Genomic DNA, 24,532 nt, shown 5'->3' with positions numbered 1-24,532 from the left:
AGAAAATTAAAATTTACTGAAAGTCGTCAAGACTTAAATATGTTAAGAGATATACTGTGATCAGGGAGAGAAAAACACTACTATTAAAATGCTGGTTTCATGCAAATTGGTAAAGAGACACTATAATCCCTATCAGAATCTCAGTGGCGGTGGTGGTGGTTTTGGGACAAGCTAATTCCAGGTTTCCTTTGCAGGAGGAAAGGGCTGAGAATGGCCAAGTTCTCCTGGAGGAGCAGCAGGTGTGGGTGCCTGTCCTCTCTGATAGGCATACTGCCATCCTGAGGACAAGGTGGTGTTGGCACAGAAAGAAACAAACAGAGCAGGGGAAGAGGACGGAGCGTCAGAACAGACCCCTGCACAAAGGAAACTGTTGAGATGGGTGACACTGCAGAGCAAGGAGTATGCAATAAGAGTCTGGGATAACAGCTGTCCACGAGAGAAAGACTGAAGATAGGTCCCTAGCTCATGCCACACCCTAACTCAATCAGAGACAAATTAGGGGTTGAAATTATAAACCTTGAAGAATGTTCTTCAAAAGACCTTGAGAGAAAGCGGAAGAAAAAAGCCACTAGGAAGTGTTTCCTATCAATGAAAAAGGATGAGGACTGGTGTCTAGAATCATGTGAAGCTCCAGGGACCCTGCTCGGACGGATCTCCCTGTTTCTGGCTTGTTAGGCCTCTACCCAGCATGCCCTCCCTGACCTCAGCGGCCTGCTGTCTTCAGGAGACAGGGGCTTGCTATGTTAATCTTCTTTAGAGAAAAGAGACAATTCATAGCTGCTCTGGAAATGTCAACTCCAATTAGCATATGGAGTCTTTCACACCAACCATTCACAACTGCTCGAGCACTGTGAGCAGAGTGAAAGCACCATGGTGGTGCGAGGGATTCTCTGTGGCAGTATGCAGTAGACCTGATGTTCCTTGCTGCCCACCGTGGGGCAGGACGCAGGGGGGGCCAACTTCAGAGTGGGCATTGAGATTTAAAAAAAAGAAAAAAAATATATATATTTTTAGTTGTCAGTGGATGTTTGTTTATTTGCGGTGCTGAGGATGGAACTCAGTGCCTCAGACATGCTAGGCAAGTGCTCTACCACTGAGCCCCAGCCCCAGCCTGGCACTGCTGTTCTGGATAGGGTCTTGCTACCTTGCCCAGGCTGGCCCTGTACTTGCGGTCTTTCTGCTGTGGCCTCCTGGGTAGCAGGGATCCCTGTGCCTGGTGAGGAAGGAAGTACGGGTGAGACAGTGCCTGTTACCTTCGACAGCCAGTTGCTGTACAGGATCGGCCGGCTCATGGCTTTCTCCTTGTCTATGTTGGGAAAGTGCTTCAGGGCAACCATGTCGATGTTCTCATCAGTCCAGCGCCGCTCCTCGTCTTCCACAAGCCTGTGGGTAGGAGAGCAGCATATGTTGGAGCAGTTGGAGGCCCCGGCAAGAGATACCAGGTGTGGGGGGCACGGCACAGTCTTTCCCATCTGGTCAGTTACCACAGGGAGGAGCCCAGGACTCTGGGACTCAGGGCGGCTTAAACAAGCTCAATTTTCCCCTTCCTTTCTTCCTCACCCCTTTTGTTGCCTCAGTATTGGGGGAACCCAGAGCCTCAGGCACCGATCTCTCTCCTTAGCTCTTTTTATTTTAAAAATAAGTCTCGTTGTCTAGGCTGGCCTCAAACTTGCAATCCTCCTGCCTCAGCCTCCCTATCTGCTGGAATTACAGGCATGTGCCTCTATACCAGGCAGATTTTGACATTAATATGAAAACCCTCAGAACTATGGCACATTACGTTAAAAAAAATTCCTCTAAAAACATTTAATTCCAGGGTAGTTTAAGAAATGAAAATATATATAAATTCTGGTTTGGGAATGCAAAAATATAACTTTTTTTTTGAGATGAGAAATGAGGGAGAGGTTTCTCCCTATGCTTCCCAGGCTCGTCTCAAACTCGGACTCATGCAACCCTTCCACCTCAGTCTCCTGAGTAGCTGGGACTGCAGGTGCACATCATTGTTCCTGGTGCATGTAACTGTTCCTGCCTCAAATCTGGTTCTAAGCTTGCTAAAAATAAATGCTTAGGCTGGGGATATAGCTCAGCTGGTGGAGTGTTTGCCTCGAATGCACAAGGCCCTGAGTTCAATCCCCAGCACCGCAAAAAAAAAAAAAAGGTCACAAGAACTCCAAGCAGTGGAGAATGGAACCAACAGGAGCCTTGGCTTCCCTTACCTATCCTGGAAGAGACGGAGGGCTTCATGGGCCCAAATCCGGATGAGGCCTTCAACAGGCAGCGTCTCCAGGGGCCGCAGTGCTTCAAAGATACCTCTGACCCACCTGGTCATTTCACGGGGTGAATAGATATAGTGGGGTTGTGTATCCTGAGTGAATCTCTCCTGTGGGAACGAGAGAAATGGAAGTTGCATGTAAGCATCTTAAGACGTGGAAAAGTGGCTACAGGTAAAATGCTATAAAAATTTTTATATTAAAGACAAAGGATCTAGACCCTGGGATACTTAAGGATTCGATGGTAAACAACCTTAAGGCTGGAACACCTGGGATGGGGATGTGACTCCATGGCAGAATGCTTGACCAACACCTGTGACTCCTGGGTTCCATCCCCAGCACTACAACTCACCCACAGTGAGTTGAAGCCACTATCAGAATAAAGGTAGAGCCAAGCTTCTCACTTTATGTTAAAACATGTTTAAAGAGCTAAATCTTTAAAAATAAATAACAACAAAATTCTTCTAAAAATACTTAAAAACCAAAATATTGGGAAAAAAAAATATTTGCAGTCCAGGAAAGGGAAGAGCTAGGCACATGGCACCCACCCATCAGCCAGCACCTCGGGAGGGAGCTGAGGCAGGAGGACTGCAAGCTGGAAGCCAGCCATAACAACATAAGAAAGACCCTGTCCCAGAATAAAACAAGGGTAGGGGACGTAGCTTAGTGATAAAACACCCCTGGTGGAAACCCCTGTACTGCCAAAACCAGAACCAGAACCAGAGGGCACCAAGAGCAAGACAGACACACCAATGGAAACCATGTGGCCAGTCACCACTTGTTAAAGGGCAGCCGGGGAAGGCTTAACAGACATGCAAATGCAGACCATAAAAACCACCTCTTGTTAAAGGGGCAAAGACCTTTTCTTAATTTTTTTTTTTTTGGTACTGGGGATTAAACTCGGGGGCACTCGACCACTGAGCCACATCCTCAGCCCTATTTTGTAATTTATTTAGAGACAGGGTCTCACTGAGTCACTTAGTGCCTCACTTTTGCTGAGGCTGCTTTGAACTCACTATCCTCCTGCCTCAGCCTTCTAAGCTGCTGGGATTATGGGTGTGCACTACCACTGCTCCCAGCAACAATTGTTTTTTTTTTTTTTTTTAAATATATATATATATTTTGTGTGTGTAGATGGACACAACATAATGCCTTTATTTTTATGTGGTGCTGAGGATCGAACCTGGTCCTGCCCGTACTAGGCGAGCACTCTACCACTGAGCCACAATCTCAGCCCCAACAACTATTTTTTAATGTTGACAAGAGTGGGAGGTAGAGGGGGAGGTGCAGCTGGTGTTGAGTGTAGTGGTCTGTTTCAAGAACATCTGGTGAATGTACAGTCACAACATTCAGTTACAAGCAGACGTGTGGTTAAAAGTGGACAGACCAGGCAGGAATGCGTCAGCCACCTCAGTACCTGCGTAGGATTTTGATGCCTGACTTTGCACAGGGTCTGCTGGCTCACCCAGAGCTCTGAACAAAGCCCAGTTGTTCCAGGTTCTTCAACTACGAAAGATTTGGAGGAGCAGACTCCACCTACCTGGGACATGGTGTAGAACTCCACCATGGCAGCAGTGAGCGGCTCCGCATAGGTCCGCAGGGAAGGGATGAGCCTCAGCATGGCGCGGTTGAAGGTGCCATAGATCTGCGTCAGGGAGGCAGGCCCCGGGTAATCCACATACACGACAGGCACGTGCCGTAAGAACCTGCGCAGGGAAGGCGAGGCTCAGCACCTCTGCTCGAGTGGCAGGTGACTGAGGCAGGGCGCATGCTGCTTGGGTTGGGGTCCAACACACCCCGGTTGGCACAAAAGACTTTACAAAGAATCAAGCCAAGATGGAAAATTCAGGCTGATTTCAGCCTTGTCTCTGTCCTACAGATGGTGTAGGGCAGCTCGTCACCACCCAGAAGGTCAAAGCAGTTTTTTGTGGGGTGTTGGGGGCTGAATCCAGGCTTGCATGCACTAGGCAAGGGCCCCATCACCGAGCTGTAGCCCAGTCCTGGTGACTGCATCTGTACCATGCCTCCAGCAGCTCCAGCACAGAGCCAGCGACCTGGAGGAAGCTGTGGCAAGCCACCTTGTCACCTTTACAATCCAAGCCAAAGTTTTGTCGGGCCACATTTATGGGCTTCCAGGAACTGGTGTGCAAGCAGCCAGAGTGGCATTACCTGTGTGAGAGGGGTTTTCTTCCAGGGTCGGTGGGTGGATTACAAGCCCCCACAAATTGGATTCTCTCCAGCTTCACCCATGTTTGATCTGAGGTGCGGTAAAAGCCTCCATGCTCCACCATCTGAGGAAAGGGCATGAAATATGTCAGAGCAGCATGCGAAGCAGAAATGCAGAGGGGAAGAGGGGCCGTGGGCGGGGACAGACCTGTCTGATGAAGGATATGACCCTCTGTGTCCCGTATTTATCCATATCTGGCAAGTTGATTTCGTCACAGAACAGTACCAGCCACTTTCCAAGCTGCACAGGAGCCAAAACGACCCCATTGGGTGTGCGCCTGTACTCGCAGTAGTGGTCGAACGTCTTCAGCAGGAGCTCTGGAGTGGTTGCGCTGGAGAAGTTAAGGCCCACAACCTTTGGAAGGGAGGACAAATGAGGTCATGTGACCGCGCCCACATCCCAGCCCCTACAACTCTTGGTCCTGCCTCCTGGTGTAATACCTCCATGTCAGGCAAGGCCCGGAGGGCACTGAAGAGTGTCATGGTCTTGCCAGACCCGGGAGGGCCACAAAGGACCAGCGGCTTATGTTCGGCCAGCCAAGTGTAGAGGAGGGCCTCATGACGGACGGTGTCCAGAGTTGGCACGACGACGTCAGGGGCCGCCACTTTGTGTGTCTCCACTTCGATCTGAGGCACCTTGGCCTGCCATGGGGACCACTCTCCACTGATGGACACCTGTACAGGGACAGGGGTACAAGTCACTCCGCAGCCAGCATACCTTTTCCCAATAAGACTGCCCACTTTTTCAAAAGCAGAACGCTCAAAATAGGGACAAGTTCAAGGCCAGCCTCAGCAACTCAGCAAGGCAGTAAGCAACTTAGTGGGACGCTGTCTCAAAATGAAAAAAGTTGGGAATGTGGCTCAGTGGTTAAGTGCCTCTGGGATCAATCCCTGGTACCAAAAAAAAAAAAAAAGGAAAAAAGGACCATGTTAACCTGCACTCCTTTGTACCTGGTGACACTGAGAGGATAAAGTGCTTGTATGCCATGACAAGGTGACATGAAACCTATGCAGGCTGTTCAGGGATGGACTGAGCCCACACAGCAAGAATGCAGGGAAATCTCCTTTGCTCACCTCATAATCAATGATGGGTATGTTGGGCGCGGTGGGCAGGGGCACGGTCGTGATTCTCCTGATGTATTCACCCAGCTCTGCTCTCATTTTCAGTCGGCTGTCTCCAGACAAGGACCAGAGAATGGCATACACCAGGTATCGCTATCGAAAGAATTAAACCTTCATTAATGACAGCACAGAAATACAGGCGCTGCAAGCACAGTTAACCGCGATACCTCCTAGGACCACGGCGCAGACACTTCCCAGCCCTCATGGAAGCCTGATCCTGGCCTGGAAACAACGCACCCGAGAGGCAATGTTTTGGGCTGGGGCCCTCCAGCCATTGTGACCTGCCCCCCACCTGGATGTAGCGCTCCAGCTGCTCGATCTGCATGGGGAAGTCGGGGTGGTTGGCATTGTACTGCGCCACATTGCGGCAGGCCTGGTGCAGCATGGAGAAGAGCGAGCCCAGGCAGCGCAGGCGGGTCAGGTCCATGATGTGCTCGAGCTGGAAGGCGTGCTCCAGTGCCTTGGTGACCAGGCCGTTGGAGGTGAAGTAGGGCTGCATGATGGTCGCCGCGTCCCTCTGGATCTGCAGGAGGGGGAAGGAAGCTTGGCCACCAGCTCAAGTCGCTGGGAGTTTCACCTGTATCCTAGGCCCTGGGAGAGGGTCACATGACTTTGGGGACATGCCCATGACCAGCATGAATTCCTTGGCCCCAGCAATTCCCAAAGCCCTGCTTCCTGGAAATGTGGTTTTCACCACTGGACATGGAAAGGGGCAGTCTTTCCACAATGTGCAGAGAAAAGAGGAAAACTGAAGGGTCTTTGGCTTCTCCCTAAACATCTTTTAGTTTTTGCAGCTGATACAGAGGGGCTTCCTCAGAAGCTGGTGTAAGACAGACCTGATTCTGCATAAGTGTGCCTGGCTTGAGTGGAAGCACTGGGAGCGACCACTACCTCACTGTGCTCCGAGGTCACCACCCCCAACCAACCTGCGGCCCGAGTGGAGCTGGGGCATGCAGCCCTTTACCTGCAGCATGGGGGAGGCAGCCTCCTCCCCCTCATCCTCTTTGCCCTTGCGCCGACGCTGTGCCTCGTCCTCCCCTTCGTCCAGAGGGATGCTGCGCAAGCGGGCCAGGAAGTTGTTGAAGATCATGTCCGTGCTCAGGACGTCCTCGCTGAACCAGACCATGCCGCAGCGCGACACAGTGGCCAGGGTTGCGTACTTCAGGTCCTGAACCTCAAACATGATTCGCACCTTCAGAGACAAGGTGAAGCAGATTTAAGGACACATGTGGTGGAAATACAGACATCATAATTCTTTTACCCACACAGAAACTGAACCAGATGATTTATTTAATTTTTCTTCACTTACTTTAAAAATGTCTACCTACAATTCACACTCCCATAATTCACACCCAACCTTCTCTCCACAAAAAACTGCCGGGAAAGGGCAGATCAGACCACAATATCTATGACTCCCTGTCTAGGAGCTCTTGGTGGAAAAGAGGCAGTGATTCTCCAGGGGTGCCGTGCACAGTGAGCAGGCACTGGGCGCTCATCCCACCCAGGGGTTGGCCCACACAGACCAGGAGGCAGGAATGTCACTACCCCATGCACACAAGGGCTGGGTCACCTGCCCAGCCACCACTGCTAGTAAATGGGTTGAGATTCTGATCAGGCACCTAGTTTCAGAGCCTTGACCCTAGCGCTACGTGGCCTTACAGAAGACCAACCTCTGTCACATCAGGACAGTGCACACAGACTGAGCCAAGGCCGAATGGCCTGGCTTAGGGAGGATAACCACACCAGTCCTGAGCCTCCCTGTAAGGACTAAGGCCGTACACTGTGAAGTCAGCCTGGATGCAGTCCCTTACACCCTCATCTGTCCCTTTAGCAGACTCCTCCACACCACCCCTAGTGACAGCCATGGTACACCTTCTCAGCAGTTTATCTGGAAGGGCCAAGTTTCAAGCCCTCAATGGACAGCTGAGCAGACAGTTCTGAACCCCACATGTACCTAAGACAAGGCTGAATGTGGAACTAGGCATCGTGGAAGAGAACTAACAAAACAGAAGAGTGAGGCCCATAAACTGCAGTGAAGCCGCACAGGGCTTCCAGGTCACTCCAGGAGCTCTCCATTCCCTACTCTCCAGCTGCAGCTGGCCTCTAGCTCTGCACACAGGCACGCCTCACATGCAGCCTGCTGCCCACAGCTGCACCTTGGGGTGTGCGCCCTGCAGCTGTGCCCGGGAAGGCTACTCACGTTGGGTGGCAGGCTGAGGCGCTCTCCGTTCGGCAGGGTCAGGAGCTTGTTGTCATCCAGCACCGAGTTCAGGTTCTCCACCCACTCAGGGTCCACGTCACCATCAAAGACGATCCACTGGCGCTTCTGCAGCTCGCCCCGCACATTGTCTATGATCCTGAGAGGGAAGGGTTTTAAATGGCTGTTGACTGGAGGGGGTTTTCCCGTTTACAAATGCTCACCCCACCACGGTTTCTGAAGTGAGCTGAACTTGTTCAGAGCTTGGCTGGGCAAACAAGTCCCCTCTAGAGGTGACACTGAGAACAGTGTGTGGGCCTATTCCCTGGAATGCAAACCAGACAAAGCCAACGTACTTCCTGAGCACATGTGTGAAGAGCCCGTCTGTCCACTCCCTGGTGTTTGGGTCCAGGGTTCCGTAGAGGTGGTCTTTGCTGATGGCCTTGGGGTCGATGATGTGGGCCACGCCCTCCACTCCCTCCAGCCTCTCCAGAGCCTTCAGCAGCACCCGCCAGGCCATGCTCTTACCACTTCCTGAGGGCCCCACCATCATCAGGCCGTGATTTATCTGGGTGATCTGATAGAGCTGGAGAACCTGCAGGGTCAGAGACCAGCACCGTGACCACCCCAGGGAAGGACAGGACACGCTTCAGTCACTGCTCATGACAGTGAGCAAGAAATGTATCATATGGATCCTTAACGGCAAGTACTAGAGCTCTTCAACTGAAGGAAGCCAAATAGACCACATCCATACGGACCTTTCTCAACTGTGGGAGGTCCTCCAGGCTCCTCAACAATCGCACAGCAGATCCCCCAAGGACCACAAGGCCAAGTGGCGGCCACACCTATAACCCCAGCTGTTCGGACAAAAAGGCAGGAGGGTTCCAAGTTCCATGCCTGCCTGGGCAACTCTTCGTGAGACCCCTCCCCAGCCACAGCCACGGTTTAATTCAGTACAGCGTTTCTCAGGACAATATATACAACTTGCATACACAACACGAAGAGGGAGAGAAGAAACCAATATGGAACACAGTCATGTACTCCTCATCGACTGAAGCTGTTAAGCTAGAACTGGAAAATCCTGTGAGTAGGAGTTTTACTGGCTTAAGCAAATTTCCATTAAAATCATGTCTTTGTCCACGTTTTTAGGGAATTAACCATACCACATAAAGGAAATTTCCAGGTTTGCTATCTTGAACAGGCCCTGGGGGAGCCTCCCTGTACCCTGAGAGCACACAGCCAACAGCCCTGTACCTTTTCAACCCACATTCCACCGACTTCTTCTCCATCTCCGTACGTCAGGTACATCTCCTGACACACTTTCTTCAGCTCCTCGCGAAGGGCAGTCATCTCACCCCGGTGGTACTGGACGCCAGGGAACACGTCCGACAGGAGGCTGAAGAGCAGCGGGATGTCCTCTGCCACCAGCTTGGGCACCATGGTCTCACAGACACTCTGTATCAGGATCTGTGGGAGGGGCGTAGGGAAGTGTGTTCCCTCAACTCTCTGTCAATCAGTCCACCCCACCCATCCCGACATGTGAGTCACAAGAGCGTGCGAGTCAGGACTTAAGAGACACGAAGTCTGAGAGGTCAGAAGGATTTGTGTACAAACCTCTTGTTCAGGTAGATTTTCAGCAATTTCTCCTTCATCGACGGCTTCCCCTCGTTCCTCCTTCTCCCTCTTTATCTTCTGAATTCTCTCCCTCTTCACGTTGCCTGCACTCACCAGCACACTCTTCAAAGCCCGAAGACCAAAGTCATAGTGGCTCTGAGAAGAGAGTTGCTCATCGCATAATCTAAGAAAGAGAGAGAGATTTTCTTGAAAAGCAGTACACTTCAAGCAATCACAGTATTAAGGGCCAGGGAATCAGAGGCAAATACTTTAAAGATGTGCCACAAATACAGACAGAAATTCCAGGGCTATGTGGGCACAGGCTGGAACGTGTGTGTGGTTCTCTGGGCTACTCACTTAAAGAAGGGGACAATTTTGTTGGCAAGAACTTCGGCGGTGCGGAAGCCCTGTGAGTAGAGCATGACTTGGGCGATCAGCTGCCGGTCAGGCTTGGTCATGGCCAAGCTCCGGAACAGCTTCTTGAGGTTGTCAGGGAGGTTGGAGCGGCCTGCATAGCCAGGGTTCATGGTGATGAAGATGGCCATGTCCGGGCTCACTTTGACTTGCTTGTTCAGCAGCTCACAAGTGATGGGGGCAGAGGCTGGAATCAGATGATGCCATTAACACTTTTAACACCGAAAAACGTGTGGAAAGTTCTCTAAAAATGGGCAGGTCCCCAGCACTGCAAAACAGTCCCTAAGATGACAGGGCACCCATTCTGCTGGGACCTCCGAGCCCAAAGCCCAGCATCCTGGGGAGCCAGATGCAGGCTTGGAGAAGGGCTGCTCTGACTTCCCCATGGCAGCCCACCCGTCCTCAGGGAGACCCATTTGTACACGCCAGGTACACACGAGTGGCATGCAGACACCCAAGGCAGGGAGCTCCTGGCCTGTTCGTGCACCATGACACCAGTGGCAGCAGGACAGCTTAGGAATGGAAATGTGTACAGAAGGGAATGTGTCCATGCTCTCGCATGCCTGGTGGCTACAGCACGAGGACCACCTCTTCCTAGGGCCCCCGAGTAGTACACACAACCCAGCCCCCCTTCCTACCCCCGAACCACTCAGGATTGTTTACTCATGAGTATTGACACAGACGTAAGGACTGCTTTGACATTCCTGTGTGTTATTTAGGAGGTCTGGGAATTCTTTGTAAGACAAGTTACCACTGTTGTTGAATAACAGGAAACAAAACAGCCTGTGGACCTGGCCCTCCCAATTTTGACATGTTTCTTTCAACATCTGACCCTGACAGTGGGCCTGATGACAGATCAGATGGTACAATGTGGGCCCACAGGAGCTGGGGGCTTGGCTCCCTGGGATGTGGGCAGGGGGCAAACCGAGGGTTCCTGTGGCAAATGCCATGTGGGAAAGTTCAGGCCCTGGCTTGGCAGAGGAAGCCCTGCTGCAGGGCATAAGTGTGGGTGGGGTGTGCCCAGCTCCAGCAGTGGCCACGAGCCACTGACACAGAGCCACGGCTTTGTCCCCTTGGTCTCTGGCCTTGGTGCACGACAGGGCCTGAACGGCGTTCTCACGTCACAATTCCCTCTACCTGCTCAGAGTGGTTTTTAAAAGGAGGCGTCTTACTCTTGTCATAGTTGGGGTTGGAGTGCTCCCGCAGGGCTTCCTGGATGCACTGCACCTGCTGGGACACTGCAGAGAGCATTCGCTCCTCCAGGCGGTTAAACTCGTCAAAGCAGCCCCAGGCGCCCACCTGGCAAAGCCCCACAAAGATCCGTCCCATTGCCTGAAATGGAGGGCAAGAGAGAAGGTGAAACTTCCGCTGTGGACTGCCCAGTGCACCCCAGTGTAGCTGTACTCAGAGACTCAGGCTTTCTGGAAATAGTTAATTTTTGTGATACTGGTGACTGAACTCAGGGATGCTCTACCACTTAGCCTTTAATTTTGAGACAGGGTCTCACTAAGTTCCCAGGCTGGTCTCAAACTTGCCATCCTCCTGCCTCAGCCTCCTGGAGTTGCTGGGATTACACAAATGTGCCACTGTGCCCAGTTAGGACTGCCGTTCTCATAAGAGGATGGAGATACGTAACTCTCTCTTTCTGTGTGCACCAGAGGAAAGACTGAGGTTCCATTGGGAGGGTGTCTGCACACCAGGAGGGGCTTTGCCAGGAGCCAAAGCTGCCAGAGCCTCGACCTTGGTGAGAAGAATGGCCCCTGTTGGCTAGGCCCTGCGGCCCATGGTAGTGGTATCCAAGACATCCTGGTCTCAGCGTGGGCTTTACATAGAATACTGGCTCTGGAGACTGGTCCAGCCTTGGGCAGGTCAGGCATTCCTGAAAACCAGAGTCTCAGCCGCCTACTGAGGTGGTTGAGGGTGGGGTCTGAGTCTCACTGAGGAAAGGGGCCAGCACCTACAGATAGCATGACCACCGTGCAGGTGGACCAAGTTCTCCTCCTGTGCCCAAAAGCTCCCACTGACAAAGCAGATGTTTTTGTTCTACTACTTTTTGTTTCTCACACATAATATTGTTTATTTCCAGAAACAGGAGCTTAGCATTTCTGGGTAAATGACAAACATTTAACTTTGAGAACATGAAGTTAGAAATCAACTTCAAAGCACAGTTGGATTCCTCCAACACTGAAACAATACCTGTCCCTGTTGGACTCAGAAAACCATAAAAAAATCACACTGAGTTGCAAGGCTGGTGGCTCTGAGAAGCCAGATTCAGTGTTCCCATGTGACCCCTTCAGGACATCTGATTTTAGGTGGATCTGATAAAGCTTCTCACCTGGAAGTCAAAGGTTTCATCGCAGTTGAAAACTAAAACAAACCGTCCAAGTTGATGGCCCAAAGCCTTGACAGACTCTGTTTTCCCAGTTCCAGCAGGACCTATTATTTGAAGAAAAGTAGTTGAGTACTTGAATCTGCTACTTAATGGGAATATAACTTTAAGAGAAGAGTAAAAACTAACTTTTTGTTGTTGTTGTTTTGGTGGTATTAGGCTTGAACTGGGGGGATTTCTACCACTAAGCTACATCCCAAGCCCTTTTTAAGTTTGCCTAGGCAGGCTTTGAATTTGTGATTCTCTTGCCTCAGCCTCCCAAATTGCTGGGGTTATAGGTGTGTGCCACCATGCCTGGCAAAGCAATTCACTTTAAAAGTAAAAGCAGATACAACAAAGGCAAACATATTTAAGTTTTCAGAATGTACCAACTGTGTAATTAAGAAATATATCCAAATCCCTAGCTTAGCCTTTTAAAATTATGTCTACCACATGATTATTTCTATCCAGGTTTATGGAGTAACTTACCAAATGGGGAACCCCCCAGCCTGGCCTCCAAGGCTTGTGTCATCGTCAAGTAGCAGCGATCAGTGAGAGGGGTCTGGACCAGCTTGTCCTGAACACCCAGGTACTCAAAGCCATAATTAAATTTGGCATTTGCCATTTGAATTGACAACTGCTGTAACACATCGGTTTGCTTAGGGTCAAAGTAAAATCGCATCTGGCTGAGCCATTCAAAAGATTTGGCGTTGTCAATCTTGCTTTTTATCAAAGACCTGGTGACATCTCTCTGGTGAACCAACTCTGTTATCTGAGAAAATAAACGTTTGGCATAAGATAAAGTAACACTCAAACCAAGCATTCTCTGGATTATTTGCTAAATTTAAATTGGGATTCTATGTCCAGTTACAGTGGCTCTCGGTAAATACAACAAAACTCAAGTTCACCTCCAGAGACAATAGCAAAACCTCTTGTGACACAGAATTGAGAGCGAGAGCAAAACAAAGAAACAACAAACAACAGCACCCTTGCCGATACATAAAAACTGCAACTGGCATAGCACGGGGCAGGGGAGCGGCTTTCTCATGTCTGCCCAAGAGTGCAGCCCACCTGCTGGGCTGGGAGCCTGGGAGCTCCCACACTGAGGCGCCCAGCACTGTCTTGGCCACTTCTAAGAGGACATGAGGAGGAGTGATAGACTCTGACCAAGGCCAGGATGCTCTCCTGCCTGCAGTCATCTGACCCTGGAGTACACCTCAACAGGAGCACAGAGCCAAAGACCCCCGGAGAGCAGGAACATGTCCTCCACTTTTTTGTGACACCGACAGGAATGTGTCCTAGGTGTGGCCTCTTTTGCCAATGTGGGTTGAGGTGTGAGGGCGTAGAGGTGAGGAAGGGCCAGGCTCGAGACTCACCAAGTGCTCCAGCTTCCGCCTCCGGAGCGGGGGCTGCTCCATGAGGACCGAGTCTGCCAGCACATTGAGGGTGGCCTCCACGTTGCTCAGCACGGAGTGTAGGGGTGCAGCGTCCCCACCGCCTCCAACGTTGCTCAGGGCACTCTCCACATTTTCAGACCAGGCAATCTGGGCCGACAGCACCACAAGCTGGGCCTGGCAGAAACACGACACAGGTCCACAGGGTCAGTTTTTTTTTTTTTTTTTTTTTAAATACAACGTGAGGGCTCTGCCGCTGAGCCACAACCCCAGCCATCGGTTTATTTTTTTGAGAGAAGGTCTTGCTTTTGCTCATGCTGGCAGAGTTCATGGGCTCAAGTGATCCTCCCACCCCAGCCTTTGGCTTCCAAAGGGTCACCTGTAAAGTCAGGCAGCGCTTTCATCCATAGTTTACCTGATATTTATCAATCCATGTGATGTAGGTATTTGGATCAATTGATGTTGCTTTACCAAAAATCTCTACTTCTGTAACAGATTCAGCAAGAAGTTTAGCCAGGGTGACTCTCATTTCCTTTTCCACCAGTGTGAGCCACTCATTGATTTTGGGATGTTCTGTGATGGACACAGGAGTTTTAAACATAACCTGAAATTAAAAAGAAAAAATATGAATTAGGATGTGCGAATATATGAAAGCAGTTTTCTAAATCTGAAATGTAAATTGTCCTACCTCTTCTCCTTCTCGGGATGAAATGCCCAGGACCACAGAGTTATCTTCATTGAGGATGATGCTTGAAACTCCAGCAAACATCTTCTTGAAGTGTTTTTGTAGTTTAGCTACATTCTTGCTATTTCCAATGATTTCAAGCAAATCTTCATCACCCACAAAATAGAACCTAAAATTAAATAGCATTTAAGTGGCTACTATTATTTGTACAAAAGTTAGGAAAAGTTTTAGATTGTAGGAAGACAAAGGAGATGTGGCTACTAGTAGAAAAATCTCCACCTTGAATTCAGATTATATCCCAACTTCTTTTAGTCCTCAGCAAAAGATATATACATTTATTCAGTAAGATTTAAGAAATAATTCAGTGCCATTTACCCTTACTTCATCAAGTCATTTTTTTAAAAAAATCTGCTCTAGTCATTGTAAGAAAATTGTTCATAAAAAAGAACCACCACTTAGAAACAATTAGAGTATTCGAGGGATGCAAGCTGCCCCGAGGGGAAATGAGAGCCCCTGTGAAGCCTGACAGAGCTGAGGAAGAGACTGGATTGAAAGTGCCACTAGAAGTCACTGCATATGAGCTGAACGGTGTTCATTTGAGGACTACTGGCTAACAAAACTGACAACACTCAAGCCCAGAAGGAAAAGCACAACTGAAACCCACTCCATTTCAGTCTGAGTCAAAGTAAGCACCTTACCTGGGGAAAGAGGATCGCTCTCTTTCCAGGTACTCTCCCAGTGCTTTCTGGATCTTTCCTAGCAGGTCTGCCAGCCTTTCCAGAGAACGCTGCACTCCCTGGATGTTCAGAACATCCATAACAAGGGGAGACTTGGACACTTTTTTCATCAGCGCCAAGAATTCCGTGCTGATGCTATGGACAAAGTTAAAAGACAACACATGTGTCAGCCTCTATGGAGGGTGCTTTCCAGCCCCTACCAACACCCGGCCCCGGTTAGAAGTCGTACCTCTGGAAACGCTGGGTTTCCACGGGTAACAGATGTTTGATGTCCGCGCTGCCTGTGAAGATGCCTTCCAGGTAGACCCATCGCCTCTGCACATCAATCCACACGTCGAAGAGAGCCATGATCCGGTTCAACTTGTCTTCCCAGCTCAGGGCATCCTCTTCGAAAACCTGGCAGGTACACAAAAGGGCAAAGCTCATCTGCTGAGCTTTTCACTCATGGATCTGAGAAAACTCACTGAAAAATGAAGACTGGGATCCCAGAAAAGCCATCTGACTGATGTTTTAAAAAGCAGGTACCTCGTCAGTGCAGAAGTACAGTAATGGAGGCACAGAGCTCTGCCCAGGGAGCAGGTCTCCCCAGTAACCATACCTTGTAATATGGAGAGAGTTTCATGGCAGACACACTGTTGATGTGCTCCTTGACCTTGTTGAATAGGTCATCCCATCCTCGAATCAGGCGACACTTGTTCTGATAGTTGACCAAGTCGAGTTCATAAGTATTCCACACTTCTCTTATCTAAATTGAAACCAGGAAAAGGCATGTCATCAGAATGTCACTGGTCTAACTGCCAAGGGACAAGGGTTATGGGGATGTAAGGGACCACAGGTGACAAGGTTTTGTTTCAATGCTCAAGTCTACACTATAGCCTGAACACATCCCATCCTGTTACTGACCTGCTTCAAAAATTCTTCCAGGGCCATCTCTCCCTGTGCCACCAGCAGTACATCCTTGACAATAGCTTCATTTTTCTGCAAATCGACGTCCCAGATTTGGCCAAGGGTCAGCTCGGAAACCACCCAATTCACATGCAGCCTCTTCATCAGCTGCTTCCAGTGGCGGTCTTTCAGTGCTTCAGATTTCAGCTCGATCACCAGCATGTTCACCTACACGGGGAGCGAACACGGTGCTGGGCGGGTGTGCTTCTGGTGGCTGCCCACTGCCCGTGGCTCTCTGGCCTACCTTCATGTAGCCTTTCAGCAACCTCTGAACAAACTCGTAGGAGGCGTACTGCCGCAGGCGCGCGGGGAAGCTCTTCAGCTGGTTCAGCAGGCCATCTAAATTTTGTCGAAGCTGTCAGAAGAGACACACAATGATATTTAATTGCTGACATTTCTTTAAATGGTGAAATATTTAAAAATGGTTTTGAAATAAGCTTTTCAATAATAATGTGAATAATGTTAATGACACATAGGACATTAAGTGACATCTTATGAACTCTAGTTACTTGCTTGCAAGGTTCCTAAATGAAGTCTGTAACTGATACTACAAAGGCACACACCAAGCAGCTACTTTGACAAGACCTACCTTCCGAGGCTGTACTGAGACCCAGGGCTGCTCCTTCATCTGATCGATTTGCTCCCAGACCTTAGATAGCTCTGACCAAACGCCTTTGAGGTCCTGTAATTCCTCTAAAGCCACCTGTGATGAAGAATAGCAAAGCAGTCAAATGGTGGAAAGAGCAAACAGCTCACAACTAACAAAGAAAAAGGAAATCACACCAGACTCTGGCAGGGGTTCAGTGGCAGAGCCCGGCGGAGTGGAACCCCAGCTAGCTCCGTGGTCGGTACCTGCACGCGCTCCTCGCTGCCACTGAGGAGCCCACTGTCGGTCAGCTCCAGCGCCTCCTTGGCCTTGGCGCACTTTTCCCTGTCGTCCTTCAGCCTGCCAAACTTCCCCTCGTATATGGTCAGAGCCTGCAGCGCCTCCTCTGGGCGAAGGTTGCCCTAAGAGAAGCCAGAGCACAGGGAATCTTTGGGAGAGGAAAGCTGTGGCTTATGCGAGGGCCTACGGAGCTCCTGGGAATTCCTGACTGAACGTGTGCATGGGAGTACGAATTCAACAATCGTCCACGTGGGCCTGTGCACAGGACTGGCTGTGAGTGTACACCAGTGCCTGGGAGGCGGAGGGAGGACAGGGGCCGCTGGCTGGGCGCGCTCAGGCACAGCTCTCAAAGCCAAGGCCTGGCTTTCTCTGACAAACCATTGTTCCCCATGAAGACTAGAGTGGCAGGAGATGGGCCTGGTTCCCCACGAACAATACAGTTAAAGATTTCCTGTCTAAACCCATTAACTCACAGACAGACACAAAGGACAAGTGCAGAAACTATCGGTTTTCTACCAGAGGAGAATCCCACCACATTTCTGGCACTTCCCCTAGCTGAGGTGATCCACAAGAGAACAATGTAATGAGCAATGCTGGCCTCAGTGAGAGCAGGTCCTCTGAGACACAAAGTAGAACCTGCAAGGGCCCAGCTGCACACCAGGCCTCTAAACTAGAGGGCATTCTGGATATCTTAACTTCCTTTCCTTTTTTCCCTATGCTCATCTGTACATCTAAATAAGCAAAACACTGAATTCTACCCCAATAAGCCAAAAATGCCATCATCTACTTTCTGTCACCTTTCCATGAGCACAACCTACCACTGCCCCTCCTTCAGGTCTCCCTTCACCATCCCCTTCCCAGACACAGCAGTAGCCACTGGCACCCTCTGCCACCCTGGCCAGCACCTGCCTCAAGGGACATGCTTTTCTTGTTCGTCATTATTACCTCTCCCCCGACAGGAGCGTGGGGGCTCTTGTCCCTTTCACTACTGCTACACCCTTGCTGCTAGGACGAAGCCTGGAGCCTTGGTGCTCAGTAAACACTGGGATGATGGAGCACAGGCATGTGGACAGCAACAGAACCTGCCTCCCTACGGCACACACTGCCTGGTGGCACTGTGAGGCACATCCCCTTTACAGAAACCAAGGTCTGATTTATTTATTTTTAGTACTAGGGATTGAACCCGGGGGTGCTTTACCACATCCACAGCCTTTTTATTTTTTATTTAGAGACTTGGTCTCACAAAGTTGCTTAGGGCCTTGCTAAGTTGCTGAAGCTGGGCTTGAACTTGTGATCCTCCTGCCTCAGCCTCCCAAGCTACTGGAATTATAGGTGTGCATCACCACACCGGGCCCAAATTCTGATTTTTGAGCATGCCTAAAGGAAAAGACTAATTTAAAAACAGAAAATCTTTAGCTCTCAAGACTATACCCTGATTTAAATGATGGTGTCTCTGGGTAATGAGAGGCCCAAGTTGGCTTTTTACTCACCATCTACAAGTATTGGTTTTTTATGCACACTAGGCAAGCACTCTTCCACTGCACTACACCCAGTTTTGTTTTGTTTGGTACCAGGAAATAAACCCGAGGTGCTTAACCACTGAGTCACATCCCTTTTTCATTTATTTTGAGACATGGTCTTGCTAAGTTACTTGGGGCCTTGCTAAGTTGCTGAGTCTAGTCTCAAACATGTAAACCTCCTCCCCTCAGCCTCCCAGGCCACTGGGATTATTGTGTTTTTGAGAGGGGCATCTTGCTAGGTTGCTCAGGCTGCTTTGAGCTCCTGGGCTCAAGCCATTCCCTAACCTAGCCTCCCAAGCAGAGGGCCTACAGGTGCATGCCACCATAACTGGCTGCAAGTATTGCTTTTTTGTTACAAAAAGGGGGAAAATTTCTCTAGTACTGGCAAGCTAACACACAGCAAGGGTTTCTAAATCTGAAAGAAAGTCCTCCAGATCATGCTGGTGGTTAGCATGGCCTGGTGAGGCTCACTGTGACTGGCTTGGTCTTCTCCCAGTCTGTCAGTAGGTCGGTGGTGCGGCTCTCCACAGCCCGGTCCTCCTGCACGATCTTCATCTGCAGGTTTGCCACCTGCTGCTGGATGGCAGAGTCTTTCCGCCGCATAATGTCATTGAAGGCTCCCCACTCTCCCTCGATGTTGTCGATATAGAGCCAGGAAGGTGGGAACTGAAACCTTTGCTTTTCTAGCAGGCGCTGACCATTGCGGTAGAGCTTTGAAAGTTAAAAGACAAAGTGATTTTTTTGCCTTCTACAGTAAGAGAAACTACTGTCAGAGTCCCATCACAGAGAAGACATTTTGAGCTAGAGAGCATAAAAGATCACGACACTTGTTCTTGTATAACCTTCCAGCCTGATTACTGTGGTCAGAGGGCAGCATGCCCTGGGAGTCCAACATGGCTGACTAGTTACTGCACCTAGTTGTACCCAGAGGGCCTGAACAGGACATGAGAGCAGACAGGGGCTGAGCCTCACTCCATTCCAGAATCTAGAAGGGATATTCGAGTCTAGTGACTTGAAAGCAACTATAGCAAATTGAAGAGAAAAAACAAACAAAAGTCCAGTTGTTCTCAAACCCTGTGTGCATGGGAATCACCTGCAGAACTTTTAAAAATGTAGACTCCTAGGGTGGTGGCCTTAGCAATGTATTTTAACAAGCACATCAGGTGGTTAGGACAGGATAGTCTATGGACCATATGTAAAAAAATGTGCTTTAAGAGTCAAGTCAGAACGTGCCCTCGGAAGGCAAAACAATACAAAACTAAAATTCAACTAGTGTCTTTGCTCGAGAAGTTAACTATCTGCAGAGCTCACCTCCACTTGCTTCTCAAATTGCTTGATCTTCCTCTTCAAAGACTGCACGTAGGTGATGAAGGTCACTGCGTCAGAGGTGCTGGCGGTGTCCACGGAGTGCTGCTCCAGCTCTTGGCGAGACTGTTCAGAGAGAGGGCTGCATTTACCCCTGGCCAAGACCCCCAGCAGCCTAGTTACATGCAGAATCTACCTCCTCACCTTTGAGATCTGGGAATGGAATTCGGTCATGTTTGAGCCCAGCATCTGCCCAAATTTGCTCAGAACCTCTTTATGCCAGGAGTCGTACTTCAAGTTCACCTTAGACTGCACCTGGGGTGAAGCAGCACACAGTAGCAGGTCAGCAGTTGGACAGCAGTGCTGATTCCCAGGTATCCTGGCACTGTCAAGAACACCCTGAGCTCACCTTGCCATAATCTATAACCACTGGTCCAAACTCCTTCTTGGTTTCTGCATTGTCAAAGGTCCCCCTGGCCTTCCTTATCTGGACCAAGAGGGCTTGCCACTTGTTGAGATCTTCGCCCAGCCTGTTGTAGATGTTCTCAGCCTGCATGTCCCATAGGCACTGATACTGGAGCCAGACCTGCATGAAGAGTGAGGTCAAACACCATCGCTCCGTTGTCCAGAATGACGAGACAGTCCTTTCACATTCCATTAAAAAGACCCACGTGTTCTCAGCATTAGAAAAACTCACATTTCACATGCTCAGAACTTGAACATCACAGTTAAAACCAAAAAACCGAAAAGTACTTGTCCCAGTTTTACTTTTTGCTTTAAAATTAGTAAATGTTACCTAGTGTCCCACATTAGGGACTGTTGAGATCCTTCAGCTCTACACTCTGTGTCTCCTACTCTGAAGAGTCTTGGAAGACTCTAGAGCATAAGTAGGTGGAGTCCAGAAAGGCCTCCTACCTTAACGTACTGCTCGACCTCAGTCACGATGCCCATGACAGCAGAGTAGGACTCCTCCAAGGCGACAGGGCCGTCCGGCATGCGCGTTAAAGCATTGCGGTAGAACTTCTCCTCCTCAGTCAACTCGTAGTGCACGCCCACCTGAGCAACAAGCCACAAGTGAAGCCAAGCAATGTGCAGTAGAACTCCCAGAACCAGAAGGCCACAGGACAACGGGGGTGACCCTGCTGTGCCTTGTGATATGTACTTCATGTGACAGAAAGACTCCAATAGAGGGAAGAACCCAGGGAAAGGAAACAGGAGCTAGTGCACTGAAGAGGGCTGACTTCAGTTTGTCAAGTTTGGAGACAAACAAGAGAACAATGCAAATAGAATTGCAGCTACTTAAACCCAGAAGCACAACAAGAAGGATCCTAAAGATCACAGGTAGACTCCTTGAGGGGCAGGGCCAGCACGCACAGCTTGGCTCTGATTAGCTGGACATTGCCAAGTTTTGGGCTAACCACTGACAAAATTTCAAACTATATCAGTTAACTACTTGAACATCCTAAAGAACTAAGTTGATGTCGAAGCCAAGGAAAAGGTAAGTTCTCAATAGGATCTCTAAGTTCTAGAAGAGTCTGCTGTAGTTGTGGAATCTTTTTACTTGAAAACCACTGGTCCTATTTAGAAGTAACATTGGCCAGAGGCCAGGGACTAAATGGTGTTTTAAGTTTTCATTTGCTTCTAGCAGTACACTAACAAGAGTATGTCACATCTGGAATTTACTTTAAAATAATCTGATAGGAGTGGGAAGGTAGGGAAGGAAATATAAATGAAATAAAATTGGTCACAAGTTGATAAGTAAATCTGGATGGTGGGAGCTCACAACTCCTGCTACTTCTGCATGTTTGAACATTTCTCTAATAAAAAGTGGGGACAACGGAGAAGCAGCGGGTACTGAGGTTCCAAAGACACTCATGGAAGGACATTTATGGAGAGACAGCCAAGACCTAGCCACCAGTGCCAAGTGTCTCCATGGAAGTCGTACAAAGCCTCCTCTGGGGCTCCCTAAGGATCCAGAAAGACACGAAGAGCAGTGTCACCGCACCCCGCCCCTAGGAGAACCCTGTTCAGAGGGCACCTGCTCCAAGCCCCCAGAAGGCTGACCTGGTATCTCTGACTCTGGATCCTGGGGAGGGACAGCACAACCATCTTCCACGCAAACATTTCCTGATAGAGCTTGTATCTGCATTCTTCAATTGGCGGATTCAAATAGATTACCTGATTGGTTATTCTTAGCTCATGAACAACATTCTGTAAAAGAAAGGTCTCATTATTTATTCAGCACTATATTTCAATAAATATATTCAAGATTGTTTTGAATCTTAACTTTCTCTAAATTATTATACTACTTCAGTCTGAACAACCAAGTCTGTCACTTTATTAGAGGACCTTGTGTAATTTCATGTTTATGATGTACACCCTTGCCACTTATATCATAAGGTAAAGGCAAGTGGGGTGCAGTGGCGCACGCTTGTAATCCCAACAACCCAGGAGGCTGGGGCAGGAGGATCACAAGTTGAGGCCAGTCTCAACTACTTAGTGAGACCTTGTCTCAAAATAAAAAAAGGGATCAGTGGTAAAGCAACCCTGGGTTCAATCCCCTATACCAAAAACAAACAAATGAATAATGCATGAGAACTGGGGCTGTAGCTCAGTGGTTCAGGCCCCCGACTCACACAATCGAAGGCAGGCACTGCTCTATCTCCTCACGGTTCCTAGTGCCTGGATATCGAATACACAGCCAATGCTTAATTGAGCACCCTGAGACTTGATGTCCCTGACCTCTGTTGATATGGCCATCTGAAGCCCAAGAAGCCAAGCCCCGATGCAGGGAGAGCAGGTGGGTGCTGGCTGCCAGCCATACATGACAGGAACTCTGGTTTTCCAAGCTGTACTAATCTGTGCCACCTGCCAGTGCTCTAAGCTCTTCCAGAATTCCAACTCAAACCAGGTAATTTTCCCACTTCAGATAATTTACTGGCTTAGACATACTCATTGTTCCTCTGTGACTGAGTACTTTAAACAGTATGCTCCATGGGGCTGGGACTGGGGCTCAGTGGCAGAGTGCTCCCCTAACATGTGCGGGGCCCTGGGTTTGATCCTCAGCACTACATAAAAATGGACAGACAAAGGTATTGTGTCCAACTACAACTAAAAAATAAAAAATAATAAAAAAGAATGCTCTAGGCATAGAATACCTATAATACTAAAAAGCAAAAAAAAAATTCAGGCATTAAGGGTTTGGGAAAGGGAAGAAAAAGATAAAAAAGCCTCTTTGCTTCTCCCAGTTCAACATCTGCACCTGCGATTCTTCTGGGCTTACATTCTGTGAGCCTTTTTATTGTCAACGGTAAACACAGAATAAGTGCCTGGCTTATGAACTGCAGGGCGACCTCCCACAGTGGCAGACAAGGTCTGTGGGCAGAGTTCTAACAACAGAACTGCACAAGTCTCTGGAAAGCTCACAAAGTGCTGGTTGACCACTCCTTCACACAAGGGGAACACAGACAGCTTGCAGACAGAGATGCCGTCTGCAGGGGCAACCTCTGGGCTGCTTGTACTTCCACAAGACTTGGATTTAGACTTCTACTTGTGGGCAGAGTGTGTCCAGTTCATGAATAATTTCTGAATAGTTCATGAATGCTTGGTAGGCAGAGTCCCCAGTGTAGATTCCTTTCTAAAATTTATGTATTTATTATTTTTTAAAATTTTACTTAGAGACAGGGTCTCACTGAGTTATTAGGGCCTCACTAGGTTGCTGAGGCTGGCTTTACACTCCTTTGCCTCAGCCTCCTGAGCTGCAGGGATTTTAGGTGTGCACTACCACACCCACCTTAAAGTTTATCTATTTTCTTATTACTTCCTTTTTTGAAATTATTTTAGGCTTATAAGTTGAGTAGTGTCACCAACTCTCTCATGTAAACACCCTTCACGAGGACAGAAACGCTGACTTGAGTCTGTGAACTATAGCACAGACATCAGTCAGGTCCCCAGGACCTGATCCAAATGGCTACATGACACTTGTCACATCTCTCAATCACTTCCAACCTGTGACATTTGTCTAGTTTCTCCTTGATATTCAGGACCCTTCAGTCTGGGATTGCAGGACATTTTCTCATGGCTAGAATGAGACTGAGGACTCTGGGGAAAGCCATAGAGGTGAAGTGCCCTCTGATCACACATCACAGGGCACTTGGTGTTAACTCAGGTCACTGGTTATGGTGCCATCAGGATTCCCTGCTGTGGACTGACTTTTCCATAGCACCTCCACCTCTTTGGGTGCTGGGGGTGGAGCCTGGAGCCCAGAGCCCTGCGAGTGAGCAAGCGCTCTGCCTCTGAGCCATACCCCCAGTCCCCATGGGTCCTTCCAAGGGGAGGACTATTTTGTTCACTTGCACATGGGATGCCACAAGAGGTACTCACTTTGATCTTGGGCTCTCCACCAGGCTTGTGACTGACTTGTGGAGCATCTGTATCCATGTCAACTTCTGCTTTATCTTCAGCCTGTCCAAGAAGGACCTGGGTCCAAGCTCTGAGGCCAGCTTGCAGACGAACGCCCAGTATTCTCTCAATCTACAGAGAAGTTAGTGTCAGAGAACAGTGCTTCTTCCAAGTCAGCTCACAGACACACGCATCAGAAGGTGTTGGGATCCAAGATGGAAAGCTCCTGCCTCTGACCCTTGGCCTCACTTATCAAATTACCAGCCTCCCACAGCTCATCTCAGGTTCTGTGCTGCGTCTCTGGACCAACTGAACTTCTATCCTCCCAACTCACAAGAGGCCTTGTGCCATGCAGCAGATTCAGTAAAGGACTTAGTGATTACTTAACATGAAAGAAAATTCACAAACGTGTTCTCCTGGTAACCTCAAAGACAAAACTGGGAAAACT

At 49.2% G+C, this 24,532-nt stretch overlaps 1 protein-coding gene across 1 annotated transcript in view; it reads right to left on the bottom strand.

The window, feature by feature from the left end:
• Positions 1-24,532, bottom strand: part of Dync1h1 (dynein cytoplasmic 1 heavy chain 1) — a 64,380-nt gene that overhangs the window by 20,116 nt on the left and 19,732 nt on the right. The window contains exons 10-43 of the mRNA XM_021720683.3: positions 24,067-24,216; positions 21,748-21,894; positions 20,599-20,739; positions 20,093-20,269; positions 19,888-19,998; positions 19,690-19,809; positions 18,850-19,089; positions 16,825-16,980; positions 16,562-16,675; positions 16,217-16,327; positions 15,931-16,140; positions 15,626-15,772; positions 15,257-15,423; positions 14,989-15,162; positions 14,294-14,459; positions 14,021-14,209; positions 13,588-13,782; positions 12,701-12,983; positions 12,179-12,279; positions 11,016-11,175; positions 9,787-10,030; positions 9,430-9,613; positions 9,070-9,282; positions 8,172-8,410; positions 7,819-7,975; positions 6,583-6,810; positions 5,911-6,141; positions 5,571-5,711; positions 4,938-5,171; positions 4,645-4,851; positions 4,440-4,561; positions 3,811-3,976; positions 2,217-2,380; positions 1,254-1,383 (exon numbers count right to left, since the gene is read on the bottom strand). Of these exons, the coding sequence (XP_021576358.3) occupies positions 1,254-1,383; positions 2,217-2,380; positions 3,811-3,976; positions 4,440-4,561; positions 4,645-4,851; positions 4,938-5,171; positions 5,571-5,711; positions 5,911-6,141; positions 6,583-6,810; positions 7,819-7,975; positions 8,172-8,410; positions 9,070-9,282; positions 9,430-9,613; positions 9,787-10,030; positions 11,016-11,175; positions 12,179-12,279; positions 12,701-12,983; positions 13,588-13,782; positions 14,021-14,209; positions 14,294-14,459; positions 14,989-15,162; positions 15,257-15,423; positions 15,626-15,772; positions 15,931-16,140; positions 16,217-16,327; positions 16,562-16,675; positions 16,825-16,980; positions 18,850-19,089; positions 19,690-19,809; positions 19,888-19,998; positions 20,093-20,269; positions 20,599-20,739; positions 21,748-21,894; positions 24,067-24,216 (5,919 nt within the window). The remainder of the gene's footprint in view (positions 1-1,253; positions 1,384-2,216; positions 2,381-3,810; positions 3,977-4,439; positions 4,562-4,644; positions 4,852-4,937; positions 5,172-5,570; positions 5,712-5,910; positions 6,142-6,582; positions 6,811-7,818; positions 7,976-8,171; positions 8,411-9,069; positions 9,283-9,429; positions 9,614-9,786; positions 10,031-11,015; positions 11,176-12,178; positions 12,280-12,700; positions 12,984-13,587; positions 13,783-14,020; positions 14,210-14,293; positions 14,460-14,988; positions 15,163-15,256; positions 15,424-15,625; positions 15,773-15,930; positions 16,141-16,216; positions 16,328-16,561; positions 16,676-16,824; positions 16,981-18,849; positions 19,090-19,689; positions 19,810-19,887; positions 19,999-20,092; positions 20,270-20,598; positions 20,740-21,747; positions 21,895-24,066; positions 24,217-24,532) is intronic.

This window comes from Ictidomys tridecemlineatus, chromosome 5 (assembly GCF_052094955.1).
Source record: "Ictidomys tridecemlineatus isolate mIctTri1 chromosome 5, mIctTri1.hap1, whole genome shotgun sequence".
Classification (NCBI taxonomy): domain Eukaryota; kingdom Metazoa; phylum Chordata; class Mammalia; order Rodentia; family Sciuridae; genus Ictidomys; species Ictidomys tridecemlineatus.
Note: the sequence above shows the minus strand (reverse complement) of the source record. Positions and strands in the feature narration are given on the sequence as shown.